Source organism: Phocoena phocoena, chromosome 7, assembly GCF_963924675.1.
Source record: "Phocoena phocoena chromosome 7, mPhoPho1.1, whole genome shotgun sequence".
NCBI classification, from domain to species: Eukaryota; Metazoa; Chordata; class Mammalia; order Artiodactyla; family Phocoenidae; genus Phocoena; species Phocoena phocoena.
This window is the reverse complement of record NC_089225.1, coordinates 87,016,007-87,037,104: the sequence shown is the minus strand read 5'-3', so window position 1 is coordinate 87,037,104 and position 21,098 is coordinate 87,016,007. Positions and strand designations below refer to the sequence as shown.

The window sequence follows — 21,098 nt, the reverse complement described above, 5'->3', positions numbered from 1 at the left end:
TTTTATTAACCAGAAATGTAAAGAAAAGAGAGTTGATTGTGGTCTAGAATGTCAGAGGAGTCTTCATTGAGGAAAGGATGTTCCAGCTGAGCACTGAGGGTTGAGCACACAGCCGACGTGGAGATGAACACAGGCTTTGTGTGGGGTGGTCAGAGGCTAAGCCAGAACAGGACCACATTTTGTAGAGCAGTGGGCTGAGATTATGGAGGACCTTCAAAGCCAGACAGAGAGAATTAACATGATATGTTTGGCAAGAAGCACTTGAAAATTTCTTGAGAGTCAAGATTAAAAGGATAATTTACAGAAAGTCTGGAAGCTGGCAGTGGCCAAGGGTAGTGGGGGGGTGGGTTGCAGGGAATCTCCTTCCCTATAGCTTTTTGTGTCCATGTAAAGATTCATCAGTTAGAATGGCCCCCTTGGCCTCTCTCCCTCCCTTTGCACACTCCACCCCTGGGGAGGAGTAACTTATGGGCAACTTTAGGAGAGGAACCAGGCATGTGTAACTCAGCCTCTAAAGGAAGCACTGATTCTGGTCCGCTCCTCTAGGCCTGCTCCACCACCCATCAGCCTTTCATGGGTGGTCCCTGGGAGGGGAGCCTGTGCTGATCCAGTGCTGCGGGTGACTCATTGGTGAGTCTGTGGAATTCTGGGGTGCTACACACCTAAGCTGTGTCCTCCAGCTGGCTCATGTTTTGGTTTCTATGCGTCTGACTACCCTCTGTCAATCTCAGTTGGTTTAGAACTTGGGTGAAAAAAAGTGATGCTATTTATTGGGTCCCCTCAGGCCCTAACAGTACGTGGGGTGGATTGGTAGATGGAAAGAATTGAAGGGATGGAAATGAGAAGGCTCTGCGGTCATCATGATGTGAGGTGATGGGGACTCAAATGAGGGCGACTGTGGTGAAAGAGAAAGTGGGACTTGTGGAGAGAGAAAGGAGGGCTGTCACTGGGCTGTAAACTGTTGACAGGGTCTGTCTGATTCACCTGGTGTTTCCACGATTCTAGCTTAGTCCTTGGTGCATACATTCGACAAATACTTATAGAGCCAGCCACTGGGAATACAAAGGGAGAGAGACATTCAGGTCTCTGTCTTCAAGGAGCAGTTCTTTGAACGAAATAAAACAATGTTGTAAGATAGAGAGGGACTGAGGGGGGGCCCTTTAACTGAGGTGCTGAGGGATGAAGGCCTCTCTGAGGATGGCACCTTTGAGGTGAAAAGCTGAGGGAGTTGAATACATCAGTGGAGCTGGGGGGAGATGTCCCAAACCTAGGATACAGCAGCTTCAGAGTCCTTGAGGCCAGAAAGTGCTCGGCTTGTTCAAAACCCATGAGAGGCTTTTGGCTGGAGTGAGAGAAGAAATGTGAGATGATGTGAGGGGAGGTCAGCAATAATCAGAGGCCAGATTGTGCGGGACAGAAAGTAGAGGCATTAGAAGAATCTGGAATCTGAAGGAAGGAGACAGATTGAGCCATAGAAGACATAGGTTCAAGTGAATAATTTTGAATAGACACAACAAGGATATTTAGGATATTAGAAGACAAGAGGAAAAGAGATCCATAGAGAGGTAATTTTCAGATGTTATACAGGAAGAGATTTTGAAGAAGAGGGAAAGAATTAGGTACAGAGTGAAGGTGGAAGGGTTAGCTTTAACAAGGAGGCAAGAAGCTGCTTCTTGTGAGACCAGAAGCTAAAATAGGGAACATCTATTGAATACTTAAGATGTGTCAGGCATCGTTCTGAGAGTTACTCATTTCTTCCTCACAATAGTACAATGAGGTAGGTGCTAATATAGTCCATTCTAAAGATGATAAAACTGAGACTTGGGTTAAGCAATTTGTCCAGGGTTACCCAGCCAGTAAGGTCAGAATTATGATTAAAACTTAGGCCAGTTGGCTCTAGCACATGTGGTCTTAACCACTGTGCTCTGTCTTACTTGTATAGGATATTGGTTAGTGTAATGTTGAAGTGAAGCCAAGTATAGTGTATGTAAAGGAGCTCCCTATGGTACACAAAGAGATGGTGGAATTTGCAGTTTGAAAAGACTAAAGAAGATGTGGAAAAATTGTTCTTGGATTGTGTTTGGGATCCATGAGATGAATAAAAGAATGAATTGTCAGGATTAAAGCTATAAAAGAAGTTGAGCAACATGAATCTATGTTTGACCGGTGCTCCGGGCTGAAGATTTGTGTCCCCCCGCAAAATTCATATGTTAAACTTCTGACCCCTGAAGTGACGGAATTAAGAGGAGGCTTTGGGGATGCTCAGGTCATGAGGGTGGGGCCCTCATGAATGGGATTAGTCTCTTTTATAAAAGAGACCCTACAGAGCTCCCTAGCCCCTTCCGCCATGTGAAGTTATAGCAAAAAGATGGCCTTTTATCAACCAGGAAGCTTTGTCTCACCAGTACCAAAGCTGGTACTTTAGTCTCAGACTTCCCGCCTCCAGAGCTGTGAGAAATAAATTTCTGTTGTTTACAAGGTACCCAGATTATGGTATTTTGTTATAGCAGTTGAAATGAACTAACATACCTGTGTCAATACTTCTGAGTCTTCCTCAAGCATGCTGGTCTTAAATAGACGATGGTAATGATCCAGAGTTGGTGCTTAAATCTGGGAAGTCTGAGCAAACAAGTTTTAACTATTGACTAGAGAGTCTAGAGGAAGGAGTCCAGTGAAACAAGGAAGAGACTTTAAGGGGTGAGGTAGAAGGGCTTCATGTTTAAAGGTCCTTATAAGGATGGAGTAGAAGGTAGGGGAGGTGGAGGAGTAAGGAAAATGAAGGAGTACCGCATTGGAAGTTGGAAAATACTTTGTGATGAAGAGGTCTAAGAGGTCTAGGATGTTACTGTTGTGGAAGAGAGAATTAGGTCTCTGGAATCAAGGAGGGGGAGGACCTGTGTTTGTAAAGATCCTAAAACCAGATGGCAAATACATAACATGTATCTTTTCCCACCTCAGTGACGTCATGGTGCTTTTTCCCCACTGAGTCTGGATGTGGCCTCAGCATCTTTCTCAGTACAGGGTTCCAGGCAGTCAGTAGCAGTCAGTGAAAGTTGCCTCCTGTCTGCGTCAGACAGTGCCAGAAGAGGCTATTACTCCGAGGGTGCGTGGAGCTAAGAGCAGGCCATTCAGTAAGAGGGGAAGTCCAGAACTTGGAGTTGAGGACTAGGGCTGAGTCCTGAAGCCTAGAGGTTGTAACTAACCCCAGAGAAGCGTGCAGTCTTGGAGGAGGAAGTGGGGCTGGCCAGTGAGTAGACAGACGGTTCTCAGGTTGTCTGTATCTGAGGGAGTCTAGTCACATTCTCCCATGCTCTAGGCTGTCATGTAGTGCTGGCAGCACCTGGGTCAGAGCTGTGAGGTGAGGTTGAACCAAGTGGCACTGTAGTCTGGGAGGCTGGGGATGGGATCTGGAAGTCAAGAGACAGTAGCGGTTGAGTACAGGTCATTGGCACTGGCCATTCATGAAGAAGAGCCAAATCATAGAAGTGTCTTTGCTCTGAAGTGGCGCTATGGTTCCTCCTTTATCATTGACCTGGAAGCCTCCTATTAGAGTCATTTGCCAAAACTGAATTGTAAGCACCTTGAGGACATCTGTCGTCTTTGGGTCTCCAATAAAGCTTAGTGTTCTACTTTGCACATAGTTGGCACTCAGTAAATGTGTGTCAAATTGCTTTGCTCCCTTAGTTTTGAGCCCATGTGTAGTTGTAAATCCTGTTTCCTAGGCTTTCAGATCTTAAAATCATCTATCCTTTTAGCTAACAATAGCCTAGATAACCTGTAGAGAAACTGAAAAGAAAGATGATGAAGGGCAAAGGAAATGTAATAAATCTGTTGAACTTTGAGGGGCAGTCCTTTTGGGCTTGTCTAGGACAGAATGTGATTCTGTAGCATCATGGTACTCCATTCACTCTCTACTTCGGCTTCCTTTCACATGTATTCGTCTGGCTGTAAGAACTTAAATGTTTCCTTTAAATTTGCCTAGATAATTTTGATTTGGAATACTGACACCACATAGGCTTTTGAGTCCTTTGAAAATGTTAAAACGTTGCTCTTTATCTTTGATTTTAAACTATTGTCTGATCTTTGAAGTCCTATTCTTATGACATCATTCATGGTGTTGACTCAGGCAGTTCAGACTTTCTTGGTAAATTAAATGTTTACCTAAATGTTTCATTTATTGTGATCTGGGACATGCTGGTTTTTTAAAAAACAGAATTGCATAAAGTAACCCAAATAGAAGCACATTTTAATTACATATGCTAATATATGTGAACATGCCCAATTATTATTTGTAATATTATTATTACATATGTATACTGTCTAAAGGCTTCCTATCAAACGCTCTACAGTCTGGGCAGAAGGATTGTGGGTGCCGGGCTGTGGAGGCAGAAACTTTTTTAAATCATTTCTTATTGATTTTCTTGGAATACTTTTATTATATAACTTAGTACATTTTTGATGAGTGTGAAATAGTATCTGAAATATGAGTCGTCAGGGTGGTGTAGCCATAGAGCCACGGGGCTTCAGAGGAGGACAGTTGTGTTCAACTAGAGGGGACAAAGAAAGGCTTCAGGAAAAGGTGAGATTTTATACTAGCTCTCACGTATGATGAAAACATGGACAAGCAGAGATGCAGGGAAATCTAGGCAGGGAGAACAGTGAGAGAAAATGCCTGAAGGTCGGGAGGGGCCAGTAATGGAAGCTACAGCAAGTCCCCTGGCTGGAGGGTGGGGAGTGGAAGAGAGTGGCTGCAGTGTGAAAGGTCCCTGGGGAAACTCAAAACGGAGGGGTCAGGCTAACATCATCTGAACCTCCGAATCAATCTCCATATCCCTGCAAGTAGGACAACCACCTGTAACATATTCTTGCATTAAAAAAAAACAAAAAAAAAAACCCTAACTGGATCTTGAGATCTAAATAGCAGATGAGGGACTTCCCTGGTGGCACAGTCGTTGACTCTGCTCCCAATGCAGGGGGCCTGGGTTTTATCCCTGGTCAGAGGACTAGATCCCACATACATGCCGCAGCTAAGAAGCTGGCGAGCTGCAACTAAGGAGCCTGCCTGCTGCTACTAAGACTCGGTCAACCAAATAAATAGGTAAATATTTAAAAAAAAAAAAAGTAAATAGCAGTTGATGGAAAGCCTGGGAAACAGGAGCATTTGACTGATACCATGAGGATACACTCAGCCAAATGAGAAATTCTACAGGACAAAGGAATGAATTTCTTCAATAAATACATGGCATGAAAAAAAAATGGAGAAAGAGGGAACTGTTATAGATTTAAAGAGGCTTAAAAGACCTACCAGCCAAATCAAGGTATGGACCTAAATCGAGCAAACCATCTGTATAAAGAAAGTTTTTGAGAGAATCTGGGGAAATGAGATACAGACTGGGTATTGGATAAGGAATTATTCATGTTTTGGGTGTGAAACTGGTATATATATATATATATATATATATATATATATATACATATATATATATTCTTATCTGTTAGAGATACAGCCTGAAATATTTACAGTAGAAATGATAAAATGTCTGCAATTTGCTTTCAAGTATTCCAGCAAAAACAAACAAACAAACAAAAAACAATAAAAAGCAAGATTTGGAGAGGAGTGGGAAAGAGGAAACAAGAATAGCGGAAACCTGATGACTTTTAAGCTAAGGGGTGAGCCCACAGGTGTCCATTTTACTCTTCTCCATGCCTTTGACTGTGTTTGAAATTTTCCATGAGAAAATGTGTTAAGGCCAGTCTAAGGAGTTTGGACTTTATTGTGTAGCACCAGGAAACTTGTGCAGGGTTTTGGGCTGATGAGGAGGGCATGGGAAAGGTTATGAGTGATCCAGAAAGGTTACCCCGGTAACTGAGTGTGACATGGTGGGGTGCGGGGGGAGGACTTGAAATGGGAGCCCATTTAAGATCTTGATTAAGATGGTGGCCTGAGAATGGGAACTTTTTTGAGAACAGAAAGAGGAAATAATGGCAAAAGAGGAACTCTTCAGTGGGTTGGCAGTACAGAAATGAATGAGGTTCATGAGGGGGAAAAATCCCCTCTTCCTCGTCAATCAGTAGCAATTTTTGTCCTTAAGCCACTGCGCTGGGTACTGTGGGACCAGGGGGAGAAGGAAAAGGGGTCTTTGTTGAGGAGGAACTGACCCAGGTCTTTGTAACTAGCCACAGTGGAAAGCAGTGGGGAAGCAAAGAGTTCTCAAGTTCTTTTTGTTTATGTTTTTGTTTTTGCTTCTCGCTGTTTTTCACAAGGGAATTACTCTCTTATGGTTTCAGTATGAAATTTACAGACACAGTGATTCATTTTGATCACCTTTCTCTATTTTCATTGGGGAAACGGCGATAATCTTTGTCAGCTGTTCTACCTGAACCATTTATGATATTAATTAAGACAGAGGTCATATTGTTCATTCGTGAAATGGAACACTTTAGAAGAATGTATGTGATGAAATGATATGGTCCGGGGAAACAAAAAGTTGAACTATAGTAAATTAACGAAAGCTTAGATTTAAGTATATAACTTCTGATTTGTCAATAGCAAAAATATTCAAAATAAACTTCAGATTCAGTAGAAAGTAGCCTCTAGAGATTAAAGAGAAATGGTAGTTCTCCAGCCCTCTACAGTCAGATAATTAATACTTCACACACAACATATTAATAAGATTTGAAATAAACAGGCCCTCCAGAAAGGAATACATGCTGAGAATAGTTTCCTGATCACATCTGTTCTCTTCTTTTCCAAGAAATTACACTACAAACTGCAGCCTATAAGGATGGGCCATTTCCTATGATTAACACCCCTCTTTTCTATCTCAATTTAACATACCTATTTAGAGAGGGCTGAGCCGAGGTGGGGAGAAGATATTGAAACACAGTGCCTTCTTTACCTTATTCTGCAGCAAGAAGGTGGGGGAACTTTTGAGACTCCCTGTTAGACTTCTATTCAGTCCACCCAAGCTGGCATCTGCCACCCTAGCTTATACAGTCAGAAAGGAGTGAGGTTTGCTTCTGGCTTGGGTCCAATTATAGTTAGAATTTCTAATTCGTGGAAGCTGTTGTAAAAAGCTCTCAGGGAGGAAAGAAAAGGAGAGGAAAATTCCTAGCTAAAAGCAAGAGAGATGGTTTTTATTTTATTCGGGGATACATGCCTGAGCTGTTAGGTCACAGGAGGGATGGGGATGGAGGGACGCGAGGTTATGGGTCTTATTATGGAAAAGGTTGAACTGTCATCGGCACCTGATGGAAATGAGAGGAGGAGAGGCGGCATCAGTGTCTCTAGCAGCACTGCCTCTCTTACTGCATTATCAGAAAAGAAAACGGAGAATAGGCATCCATTATCTCTCTCTGCAAAGAGATTAGTGTGGGTTGCAAGAAATTAATGGCTTTTGAATTACCACAGAAATACTGATGAATGTCAGGAGCAGAGATGTAAAGCAGGTAAAACTGGCTTTTCTCTGCTGCATTTCTCTCATTTTCTCTTTTGGTTTTTGCTATTTGAAGATCTAGATCTGTGTTACTCTTTTTTTTTTTCTCCAGCCAAGATCAGAAATCATACCCTTTGGGAATGTGATTTCTCTTCTTCAGGGAGTGACTCAATTAGTTTATGGCTGTCTCCGACGTGTGTCAGCAAAAAGATTGAGAAACATCTCAGAAATGAAAAGCTGTACTAGGGAGGAGAGCTCCCTCATTTTCGTGCCTGTTGAAAGTATCAGGACATCTCCCAAGTGACAGTCCCCTTTTATTACAGTATGAAATTTGTATCTGTTGCAGCTAATCATTGATTAAAGATGGCATGACCAGATGAACTTGTGAAACACAGGGCAAGAGAAGGGAAGGGAATTATACCTATTATATGCTGGACATTATAGTAGAAGCTTTATTTCTATTCTAATTCAACAAGTACTTACTAAGTACCTACTGTGTACCAGGCATTACACTATGTGCTGTGATATAAGGATGACAGGACAGGCCTTGCCCCTGTCCTCAGTGGAGCTTACAAACCAGTGGCAAAGACACACTTCTTTAAAAATTATAAATTATTTTTATAATTTAAAAATTATAAACTGTTTTATAATACAGACTGATGAGAGCCCATTAGAGAGGAATAATATAGTAAGGATCCCTGATACTGACCGAGGGATGTGTCTGTGCAGGCGAGGGAGTGGGGTTGGGAGAGTCGGGACAAACTCCCTTTCTGGAAGAGAGGATGGCTGAGTGAAGAGTAAGTGTGTCATAGCTGGTGGAAGTGGTGGGAAAGGGGCATTGCAAGCGGAGGGAACAGCATAAGCAGGCTCAGAGGTGAGAGGAACTGCTATCCAAGCAGAGATCTAAGAGGTGAGTAGTCGAGGCACGGCTGCAGAACTGGTTATGAGCCAGGAGGCTCATGGCCTGGCCTTGAAGACTGATGGGGGCATCTGAGAAACAGGAGTTTATGAGAAGTGCAGTGCACTTCATGCTCTGGTCTTTCCACTGGCCCTTCCTGGCTTTACCTACCTAAAGAAAGATGAGCATTAGCAGGGAGTTAGGTCAGGTGGCAGGAGGAACTTTCTCTCTCTCGTACTTGGTACTCTGTAGAACGTCATCTAGAAAACAAGAAATCCTGGCAAAGCGCAGTTGTTTCACGGGCCCACGTGGCATAGTCCCAGTCACTCGGTGTTTCTGTTTTCCGAACGGACTTCTGCATGCCACATTGACCATGAAACCCCAACACCCCACTCCCCAGTACTTACTCTTGAGCCAGAAGGATGTCAACCCCTGATCCGTTTGGTTTCTGGCACCTGCCTTTTCATCTCATTCAGTTCATTCATATTAATATGTTGCTTCTTTTTATTTTTTTTTCCTTTCTTTCTAGAACACAAGGAGGCATTCCCAAACATTCTGAAAAAGGGTTACCTGGAGATTCGGAAGGACCATGACAGTTACTGGCAAAGCTGTTACGCAGAACTCTCCCCCTACAGCTTATACTTCTACAGCCTCGACAGCAGTGGGAATCAAAACCTCTGTGGAACGTACCAGCTGTCACACTTCCAGAGCATATCTGTTCTGGGCAACCTCGAGGCCAGGCTGGTGGATACTGTTCTGTATGACAACAGTCAGCTGCAGCTAAAGGCAGAGTCGCCATGGGAGGCTTTGGACTGGGGGCAGAAGCTTTGGGAAGGTGTGCACGCCGCCGGGCCTGCTTACATGGGACGGCCAGAGGAGCTGGCTGACTCACCGGGGCTCGGTCATCATGTCGACTGTCCACAGAATCGTTGTTTGCAGAAGAAATCCAGTGAGCTGCTCGTGCCATCCCCTGTCTTGGATAGCCCCAAAGAGTACCAAAACATCCTCAAATCGGGGACGCTGTACAGGCTGACCATCCAAAACAACTGGAAGGCATTTACGTTTGTCCTGAGCCCGGCCTACCTGATGGCTTTTCAGCCTGGCAAGCTGGACGAGGATCCCCTGCTGAGCTACAATGTGGATGTGTGTCTGGCCGTCCAGATGGACAACCTGGATGACTGTGACTCTTGCTTTCAAGTCATTTTCCCCCAAGATGTCCTCCGCCTCCGTGCTGAGACCCGGCAGAGGGCCCAGGAGTGGATGGAGGCTCTGAAAACAGCTGCCAATGCGGCAAGGAGTTCAGAACAAAACCTGCAGGTCACGCTGAGGACCAAACCCAAGGATCAGATGGGGGGGCATGAACTCAGGAAGAACAAACGCCAGTCTGTGACCACCAGCTTCCTCAGCATCCTGACGACTTTGTCTTTGGAACGAGGACTCACTGCTCAGAGTTTCAAATGTGCAGGTATGAAACATATTTTCAGCCTAAAGCTCATTAAAGAATAATCCTGAATCCCACAATTGGAATTCACTTTAAAAATCCCCTCAAGAGACCAGTCCTAGCTACCTCTTGTTTAAAAGGCATCTCTCCTTTAAGGAGTTTGCTATATTAAACCATCTGTCCGTCTTCATGCCATGCTGGTGAAGTAAGTAGAAGCAGCTCTGATCTACCCACTGAATCAGAATGACTTGGCTGAAGCATACCAGGCTAGAATTTAGGCTTGCTGAGTCTGCTGTGATGACATTTCCTCAGCCTTCTTAAATAAAGGTCACTGGGAATGTGGATGTCACAGATTGTCTCCTAAGAGACATTCAAGCCCCAGGCTGAGTACTAGCACTCCTTAGGCGAGGAAAATGTCTGTAGTCAGTAACTGTCATTGATCATGACCTTGTCAAACCTTGTTAGGGTAGAATCCAGAAAGTCAGCCTTGACAGAAAACCTGGAGGTGGCTAAGAGCAGGGCTAAGATGATTCAGCAGATGACCTCTGAGTCACGATGGGCCGGTGCCTCATCCTGGGGAAGTCTGGGGCTACTGGAACTGCTGTGGGGGGTGAGATACAAGGTGGAGGCCAAGGCAGTCATCTGTTAGTTCTTAAAACCCTGTTACTGCTTCTCTCCCCTACTCACCATTCCTCTCACCTTCCCCCAGACAGTAAACCAGAAAGAAAACAACCCGCACTAAACCAAGTCTATATATCTCCTGTAAATGAAATCAAGTTATTTCAGTAAACCCCACAATTTGTCACAAGAAATTTACCATGAAGGTAGCTTTAATTGGAAGCCTGATTTGGAAAATTTCAATTCAAGTGCATCAGACTTAAGTATGTTGTTTAGAAATGAACAGGGAACTCACCACCAGTCAAGACTCAATTTTCAATTTCGTGCTTGTTCCTGCATTGAAAAGCCAAATAGTGGTGGCACAGTGAAACTTTGAATTTAAGTTAGTTATGATGATCGCCTTTACTACTGAAAAATAATTTACCCAAAGGGGAGATGAAGTAAATCATCCCTGCTTTGTCTGGAGGGCCTCGGTAACTGGGAAGCAGATACTTGCAGGGTGGGATGGGAGAGACCAGCAACCCCGAGCCGATAAAGAAGCTGTACTAGGTGAGGGCCGTATGTGTGCAGGCATGAGTGACCTTGTGTTAAGTCAGCCAGCTACTTTTGGAAAATGCTTTTGAACTAAGGAGATGCTGGTTTTAGCACAGTTTTTAGAAATTATTGACATTTCAGTGTCTTATTATACTAGTGCATATATTATATTTCAAAGTTCAGCCATTCAACAATAATTTATAAGTGCTTACTCTGTGGACATGCTGGAATTATGGTACACTCCTGTGGCTTTAGACTGCTGAGAGGGGCAACAAATCTGCTTTGTTATTGGAATCAGGGAGAACAGCTCAGCTTCATTTTCAAGGTAGAGACCAGGGTATGAACTGGGAAACTTTCTAGTAAAAGAGGCAAGAAAAGCCTCAGGTGTTAGAAAAGATGCTCCCTTTGTTGGCTCCTACTTCACCCTCCTCTCCTAAGTTTGCTTCCTGATGGAGTGTGCCCTGCCCACATTCTGTACCACCTGAGTAGCATTTCTGACACTCAGAGGAAGGAGAGATGCAGGTAGAGGGTACCATTCAGCGGGTCCACCACATCTGGCAGATGGAGAAATTAAAACAGGAAAAAGGCATAGAAAGTTGAGTAGGAGAGACAGGGAGAAGGTAGCTAAGTGGAAAAGAGTAGGAAAAGGATCACATGATGGGCTGGGGTAGAACTTGGGGCAGCTGCTTTAGGGTCCGTGTTTTAGGATGCTGCCCTTTGCCGTGTGAATCAGGTGCTCACTGAATAGCTGGTTGGAGAATAGGGTGGGGATGGGTGGTAATAGGGAACCCAGGAGACAGGGGCAATGTAGTCTGAAACTCCTTTGCTGCTCAGCTTTTACCTTCATGCTTTGATACGGAGTTCTGATGGGGCACAGGTAGGTTTCTCACTTGGCATGGGGAGAAGTCAGTCCTAATTTGTATAGTCCGGCTGACTCTCAAGTAGAAATTTTTAATTTCACTTCAGTGCCCCCTCTTCCATCAGAAACGGCTACGCTCCGTTGCTTTGTGGTACACGTGGGTTATGGGTAAGAACGCCTGGAATACCGGTTTCCTACCTCAGGTAGGAATACTTCATCTCCTGTAGGGGGCAGAGTCTCAAAAGAAAAATATCAAAACTTGGTAAGCAAACCTCTGAATGTTTTCTAAATTATCTGGGAGGCTGCTTATTATATCAAAGATTATTATAGCAGATGGAACTTTAAAAATTGATTTATGTTTCTCACAAACACAGTTAATCTAAACCAGCTGTTTAGTCATTTAGTACTTGTGTCCCCTAACTTTTCATCCTCATAAAAACACACATTCAAGTGAAAAATCTGGTTGTATAGCATGTTTACCTCCCAAACTGTCAAAAAGTCCAGTAAATCGTTTTTAGTTGAATCTTGGCTTTATCATTTTAGGGAGAAGCTAATTCACAGTATTTCATGGTTTAAGTGAGCCTCTTTAGACTACAAGTATTTATGTCCACTTAGTCCCTCCCCCTTTAAATATTTTTGATGAATAAACTTTAAAAGTGGAAGATTGCACTGAGCAGCTCTTTATCATGATGTCATTCAGTTGCTATTTCGGGGAGCCACAAATGTTGGCTTTTAAATCTACAAAATAGTGCAGTTGGCCTCACTTCGCTAAATTCTTTCTGTAGGTGAAGAATTTTCTATATCCTTTTTTGAAACTTAAAGAGCCCTTGCAGAGAAAATGGACTCTGACCATCCCCAAATGCCTGAGGTTACGGTTTTAAAAATACATGCTTGTGCATAACTGTATATTTCTTAACATGTGCTTGAACTTTTTATAGTTGTATTTGATTATGTGTGGTTTGTTCCATGGCTTCCTCTCCAGATCCATGGCTGCCCTGTATTAGGAAACCCAGCTACAGTGGTCTTCTTGCTGTTCCGGAACCTACCTTGGTCATTCATGCCTCCAGGGCCTTTATATTTGCTGCTCCTTATTCCTGAGAACATGCCTTTGAAAATTACGTTCTTCCATTCATTCTACCATTTATTGTGCGCTGAGTTTCTGACCACATGCCCCAAACTCAGGTGCACCTGGACGAGTCAGTGCTGCGAGAAAGCAAACGTGGTCCCCTGTCCCTGCCTTCATGGAACTTGCAGTCCCCTGGGAAAAACAGACACTAATCAGATGCTCACATCACCAATGCCAAATGGCAACTGTGAGCTGGGCTGCGGAAGTTAGGCCCACAGGTCAGATTAGAGAGCTGTCAGAGGCGGTGCCGTGTGGAACTCTGTGAAATTGCAGACAGTCATTTTTGACCTTACAAAAGAAAGGGCAGTTTGATAAGGTTGAACTTCACGTTTGACGCTGAAGTCCCAGAACGTTCCTGAGCAGAGGAGCAGGTGAGGAAAGTGGTGTTTAAGAACAATTAATTTGCTGGTGCTTTGGCACAACTTTACAGAAACACATCTGTAGCAGGAAATGAGGAATGCTTCTTTAATGAAGTCATTGGTTGGGATTCAAAATTATGTTCAGCAATGGGGCGGGCATCTGTAGTGTTAAAATATTAATGCTAAGACAAATGACTGTGCAGCTTATTAGGATATTTACGGGGTATGCACCTGTAAGTGGTTCTAAATGAGGTTGTTCACGAAATGCCGTGTAAATTCAATTATAAGGCAGTAGCCCGCTTTTCTTCTGGAATAAGACATGTGTACATATCTCTTTCCCCTCAATAGATGCATGGTTTTCTTGGCACTAATACATACAGATTTTTCCCTCTAATTTCCCAACAAACAAGAAACCTAGCAATTGAGTATTGTGATAAAAGGGCCCAGGCCCTTTTTTTAATAGATGCTACAAGAGATGCAAAGCTCCGGTCTTGAAGTGTCTTACTGCTTTGCAATCTGAAGGTGAAATCGGACAGCCCACTGTGGGGCAGTGTTCCTGATTCTGAACTGAAATTGAAAATGTTAACGGAAGAGACAGCAAGAAAACAGTGGGCTGAGGGGATCCCCTCCACCATTTCACACTGTCAGTTTTTATGGTTTTACTCCTTCGGCTGCTGTTTAACCTCTTGGGACTGCTGTTGGTAATTACATCTCTCTGGCATTCAGAGCATTTTGCTTTCCTTTTTCTCCCCCCAGCCCTTGGGAGGGGTAAGCCCAAGGGGAGGGGGGGGAGTTTTGCTGTGAATTCTTCAGCCATTTAGTGCAAATTCCTGTAATTACCGGCATTGTGTCCTCTCTGAATGGCACATAATACAGCAGAAGCCATTCCTAATTGAGACCTTACAGGAGGTACAAATCCTCTCTTTGTTCAGCCTGACAAATTAGTGCCAGAAAGTGGCAGGGTCCGAGTGGGAATCAAAGGCAAGAAACACAAAGATGGAACTTAAGGCTACAGTAATAACCCTCTCTTGTCCTGAAGGGAGAAAAGGAATGACCAATGAAAAATGAAGTTTTTTTTGTTATAAATTCCCTTGACATGACAGCACCTTGGGGCTGCTCTATTTATTTAGCAAAAGTGATTAAATAGTAATACAACAGGACTGCCCATTGTTTCCACGGGTGCCCCCCACCTCACAGACCCCTGCTGCCTCGGCTAATTGATTGACAATGAACCTCTGATAAAGAAGTATGTTGTTAGGACCTGAGGTGGGGGGAGCCTTTTCTCCCTCTCTTTGTGTGTCTGAGTGAGTGAGTGTGAGTGTGTCTGAGTGTGAGTGTGTGTGTGTCTGAGTGTGAGTGTGAGATTTCCTTTTTGCTTGCATTGCACTCCAGTTTTTCTTTGCCCCGCCCCTTCTCTCCCCTTCTTCTCTCCCCTTGCTTCCCGCCACCCCTCCACCCCTCCACCCCAAGCTTTTCAGCAGTTGCTCCCAGCCGACATTCACAAGCAGGTAGTGAGGAATGAGGACTGTAGTGCATGCTTTTGACAAATTTATCTTTGGAGCAAATTTCCTCCTCTCCCCCGGTCCATTTAAGGCAGAACAGCTGTGTGAGAAGAGAGAAAAGGGTAAGAGGGCTGATTATTGGTTCTTTAAGGTCAGAAAAGTGTTCTTGTTTTTGTTTTTTTAGTTTCTCATTTGTGGGAACGGATGTCTGAAGCTAGTCTTTCAACTAAGAAGCTGTGCACTAATAACATTTACATGTGTGTGTGTTTTGGAGGTGTTGTGGAATAAGAAATAAAAATTTGAATTATTTAATCTCCCCTCAGTTCCTGAGAAGCCAAGATTGATTATTTTAGGATAGAACCTGGCTGATTGTGGTGTAACTCAGCACCCCAAGATTGCTGTAAATTGTGGGAAGATGACCAAAGGCCTCTAGGCAGATAATGAATAGCCCCTGGTTATATATGCCCAACTAGCTAAGCTGAAGCTAAATCCCTAACTTAACTCTGTTACAGCTGCAAAAACAAATCATTTCAAGCCCCTATGAAAGCAAAATATATTAAACAAACAGTATTGACCTTGTTAATACCACATGGCATTTCATGTGATAAATGAGGGCGTCTTTCTGGCAAAGGCCTGTTTTATGACATCGTTTAGACATAAAGGATACCTTTACCCTGGTAATATAAGCATCCCTGATAGAAAGTATGGAGTGGTTAATTATTCATTAAATAGCCACCAGTCTGGAAGTAAGCAATATTTCTGAGTTGGGCATAGTTACTTACTTATTGGCCTCAGAGTAAATCATGCAGAATGGCAATTCTTAAGAAAAAGAGCCATTGAATTTGGGAACTAGTTGTGCATGTGAGTCTAGGTAAAGAAAGGTCTGTAGGCTTTCAAGTGCCAAGAAGGAAAGTTATACAACTTATAACTTATGCTCCTGAAAAAGCAAATTCTAGCATAGCCAAAAATCTGTTTTGATTCCCGTGTGAAAAATTAGGATATCCTCTAGTAGCCAAAATGCCAGATCTCCTAAGGCAATGAGAGACAGAAGTAAAAAGACATTGACTTTCCATGGTATCTTTACTGCTATCTTCAAATTTGTCTCCCACTTACTAGGGATAGTAAACACAGTGCAGATTTATTTGACTTAAGGAATAGGCAAGTAGCCAATTGGAGGAGAATAAAACAATTAAGGAAGACTCAGCTATGCCCCTCAAAACATATAAATAGCTTGGATAAATGAGAATTGTTGAGTCCATTGTGGCCTTCTCACTTTGTATTGTCTAAGTTATTTTGGTTTTGAGTGTATTTGATTGTTATCTCCCAGAGAAGTAATCTATAGTTAGTTAGTTAGTTAGTTTTTTGTACATGCTGGAGGGCTAAGTTTTATTTCCCCAACCTTGAATATGACCACAGAGGGGTTGCTGACAGTAAAATCCTTAAGTGGAGTTTTAGTGGAGGGTTTATTTCAACAAGCATTTATTAAACCCTTCATGTACACCACACACATGCTCTACCGGGCACCTCAGGATATCTAAGTAGGAGTGAGGTGCAGGCTGTGCTCTTCAAAGACATCTAGAATAACTACCCCCCAAAAAGGGTATGGGGGCTTGGATGGGACTGAGAGACAAAGGGGTCAAGCATCATGGCCACTGGTTTGGAGACCCATACATCCATGTTTGAGTTCATGTCAGAGAATCCCTGTTGTAGAGAACTTGAAAGCTCAAGTGCTAAAGGGTGTCTCTCCTCACTCCGGCATTTTAAACTTTATCCTCCTACTTCCTGCAGAATTAATCTCAGGGGAACATCACCTCAGCTTTTTAGTACCATCTGTCAAAGATAAAACTTGAATTTCTGTTATGTGCTCATTAGGTAGTAGGTGAGATGGGAGATATAAGACAAGCATAGATGTGGCCTGGACCCCCAGGACTTTGTAGTCTGGTTGAAAATGCACAAAGGAAAAATGAGGGATTACTAGGCAGTTAAGTCAGATCCATGCTTAGTGTTCAGAAAAGCATTTGGCAAAACCCTCAAGACAGAGAAACTTGGGTTATCAGAGACTTCAGTTATGTCATTTTGTGAATGGTGAATGATTGGCAGCTTTACCCAAGGATTATTGACTAATGGATTCCTTTCAGCCTAGAATGTTGTCAGTAAAGGTACATGATAACAATGAGAAGCAGCACACTTTAGTAATTAAGAGCGAGGACTCTGGAATCAGACTGGCTGAGTTTCTAGATCTGCTACTCACTAACTCTGTGACTGTGGGTAAATTACTTAACCTCTCTGTACCTCCATTTAAAAATCTCAGATGTGAGAAAATAATCACATCTACCCCAGAAGTTTGTAGTAAGAATGAAGTGGGTTAAAAGGGCTTGGAACAGGGCCTGGCACATGGTAAGTGCTATATAAGGATTAGCTATTTTTATTATTTGCCCACATAGGACAATAATTACCTGGATAAAGATATCATAGGCATACTTATCAAATTTGCAGCTACCTCAAAACTAGGTTGGACAGCTAATATGTTGAATGAGAGAATGGAGATTCTGAAACAAGCTAGAGGAATGGACCAAACAAGGTGAAATTTAGTAGGGATTAATAGATAGGACTATACTTATATTCAGAAAATTAAAGGCAAATATAGAAGGTAGGTTCTTCTGGTCTCATGCTCATGTGGGCATGCAGATGAAGCCATGGGGAAGCCAGCATTTGTGCTGTTGTGGCTACACCAAATGCATTCCCAAAGCAGGTCCAGAAAGAAGAGAACACATCCTCACTGTGGCCAGACCCCACCTGGAGATGTCGGTTATGGATGCTGCTCTGGAAGAACAAACAACCACATCTATTGACACCTGATAGGATAGTGAAAGGACTAAAAACCATGCCACACAAATGTAACCTGGAATAGGGAGGACACAAGTCGTCTCCACATTATTTGAAGGCTGCCATTTAGAAGAGAAAATAGGCTTACTTTGTGTAATTCCACTGGATCAAAGTAACAGAAATGCCCAGAGTAGAATGGATTTTCCCTTATTGAAGAGGGTTTGATGGCCATGGGTGAAAATGAGTAGCGTGGCAAGAGCCCTGGCCAATGAGACCAGAAGAACCTCAAGGCCGTTCGCCTAACTTGTCTGAGCTACGTGTTCTCCTCTGCAGGATGAAGAGATTTATTAATTCAGCCCTTCTGCAAATATTTATTGAAGTTCTACTATGTTCTAAGCACTATGCTTGATGTTTAGTGAACAAGATAATCCCACTGTGTGTCCTCACAGAACTTGAAAATTGGAAGCCAATTAAATAAGTAACTATAGCACACGAAGGTCTTTGAGTTTCCCTCCAACACTTCCATCTGTCTGGGATATTTTAGAGGGGATGGTTTTGCTCTGTATGGTCCCTTTTTTATTTCTCATTCTGTGATTCTTTGAATGTCTATAGAAGATTAGGGGAAATTAGATTAATGTGATCCTCTATTTAAACCTCATTTAATAAGTAATACCTTTTCCCTGTGGGTAAGAGAATTTAAAACATTAGAAATATCACTTGGCTAAGAGGACAGGAGATGGGAATTTTTATTTTTTATTGACTCTGATGTTTGTCATTGGATAAATTACTTTTTTTGCAGTCTAAGTTTCTAGGTCCAGGAAATTCATTTTAAATAAAAATAAATGTATATGAAGAATGTGAATATACACTGAAATAGTACCATGACTATGGAAGAAGAAGAATGTTATATAATTTGGGTTTTGAACTATTTCACATCCTAAAATTCAGAGAGATTTGATCACTTTATATAAGTAGGCCGTTTGATTTTATAGGATATAAATTTGCTTTTTTGATTTATTCCTGGTATTCTCATCACAGAAGTCACATGTTGGTCTTTGATATGTTTCAGAAGAATAAAATCATTTTGAATTTCAGAAGATAGGGATCTTTTGATAGACCTTCCTGAACTTCATAGGCCATAGCTGTGCTATCTTTTTTTTTTTTTTTTTTTTTTAAAGCTGTTCATTTCTCCTAGTCTTTGTTGCTATACTTTGGTCTGGAAAGTTCTTGTCCCTTTTTGTAGCTTCCTTTATGGTTAACATTGTTCTCATCATGTGTTCATTTCCGGCTGAACTTCTAAAGTAAGTGTTAATATACTATTGGACTCTATGTTGAGTTAAAAGTTTCTATTTACTGACCTTTCATTGGGAGGGAAATTGGTCTTGGTGTGGTTTTAGGACAGACTGGGGTAGGTTCTCTTAATTTCTAACTAAGTTCCTTGAAAAACTAAGCTTTTCATGAAGTCCTAAGAGTAAGAGTTACTGGAGAGGTTTTCTAAAATCTATTATACTGCCTAAAAGCAGAAGCATACTTAAGTGAAAAACTTGCCATTTTAAAAATACATCTCTAGATAAGGAAATCTGGTACTATCCTAATACCACCTTATTTCTTGCGTTAATATTTTCATCTAGTCATTCGTTCATTCATTCATTCAACATACATGAGCTACATACAGTCCCAGAAATTGAGGCATGGGGGTAAACTAAAAGTTCATTTTAGCAGAAGAAAATATGACTGTAGACAAGACTTTATACCTTGAAATATGCTAATATAGAAAATGTTTTAATTAAATTATATTAATAAAAAACAACATGAAACTCCTTTACATGTTTCAGATGAAAAGTGGAGCAGGCCTGCAAAGCATTGTGCCCTGAGATCAGGGGTGACAGCCAGTGTTTGGGTACAGTTTTGTATTGTGCTTTGTTGAAGACTTGTAGGTGTGAAAAATCCTTTATACCGTTAAAGACTTATTTCCTAGCCTTCCTTGACCACTCTTCCCAAACCCCGCCTTAATTCCCCAGGTAAATTTGAGCATTCCTCCTGCTTGACTCCACCCACCTCCACTGTCTTGGATCCATGGGCCTATGACTTGTGTCTCACTTTTTTGAGGGCAGGACCCCAGCACCTCTCAGACAAGCGATTGGAGTACCATGTGCATGGTGAACCATGAGCTTGATGTGGGGAGCCTTGGTTGGACTCTTCCCTAGACCTGTTGAAGTCAGTATCTCTAGGATCAGGCCTAGAGATTTCACAAACTTTCCAGTTGATTTGCACACATGCAAAGTTTGAGAAACCACCAGCCTAGCCCATAGAATGTTCTTAGTGAATGGATCAAGTCATATTTCAGTTTTCTCTAGGTTATATAAGCTCATTTCCTTTAACTGTTTCTTCTACATATATTCAACATTTTAACCATTTAGTATCAACCTGCTGATAAGCTCTAGGGTTCCATATCCTCATTATATTCTGGAAACTACAATGATGTTCTCTTAGGGTTCTACCCAGTGCTGTATACAAATGAAGGAAGTGAGCTCAAGTCCTTGACCCACATTTTGGCTTCTTTTTTTAAGACATCCTAATGATATGTTTTTATTTTATACTTGATAAGCATATTTAGTATTTGAATTTTGAAAACAGCTTTTACCTCCCTCACCTTCTTTGCTCCCAGCCTGGTCATCATTCACATAGATGACTACAGTGGCCTCCTAACCAGGCTTCCTGCTTCCATTCTAACCTTTTATAAATCTTTTCTTAACTACAGTGAGTATGATCTTATTAAAATTCAGATTGACCCTGGTAGACCTTTCTTTACCATTTTGCAGTGGCTTCCCGCTTCTTTTGACATGAAGACCAGCGTTTTTACAATGACCCCCCCCCCCCATGATTTGGCCCCTGCCCACCTCCTAACCTTCAACTCTTGCCCTCTTGTCACTCTCTCCCACACTGAGTTCCAGCCACACTGACTTCACTCTGTTCCTCAAATGTACCACTTCCTTCCCACCTGCCTCAAAGCCTCTCCATGTGCAGTTGCCTCTCCCTGGAATATTGCCATCCTCACCACTACCCCCAATGCATTCTTCAGGTCACTACTTAAATATTCCTTTCTCAAGAGCACCCTCTCCAACCAACCCCTCAGACTAACTTAGGACCTTTTTAGTTCCCTCTGCTATCATGCTGATCTAATACCCCCAGAAAAGTTCCAGAAAGCAAAACTTGAATTTGTTGGGCATCAGCAACTATTTGCATAACATTTACATTGTATTAGAGATTGTAAGTAATCTAGAGATGTTTAAAGTATATGGGAGGCAGCGTGTAGGTTATATGCAAATACTACACCCTTTTATATAAGGGACTTGAACATCTGTGGATTTTGTTATCCACAGGGGGATCCTGGAACCAACACCCCATGGATACTCAGGAATGACTGTATTATTACAGCTTTGTTAGAAAGGATACAAATAAGGAACAGCCAAATGAAGAGACTCAGAGGGCAAGGTCA

At 42.3% G+C, this 21,098-nt stretch overlaps 1 protein-coding gene across 1 annotated transcript in view; it reads left to right on the top strand.

Moving 5' to 3' along the window:
- PLEKHM3 (pleckstrin homology domain containing M3) overlaps positions 1–21,098 on the top strand; it is a 180,712-nt gene that overhangs the window by 34,449 nt on the left and 125,165 nt on the right. Inside the window, exon 3 of the mRNA XM_065880856.1 lies at positions 8,864–9,799. Coding sequence (XP_065736928.1) covers positions 8,864–9,799 — 936 coding nt within the window. The remainder of the gene's footprint in view (positions 1–8,863; positions 9,800–21,098) is intronic.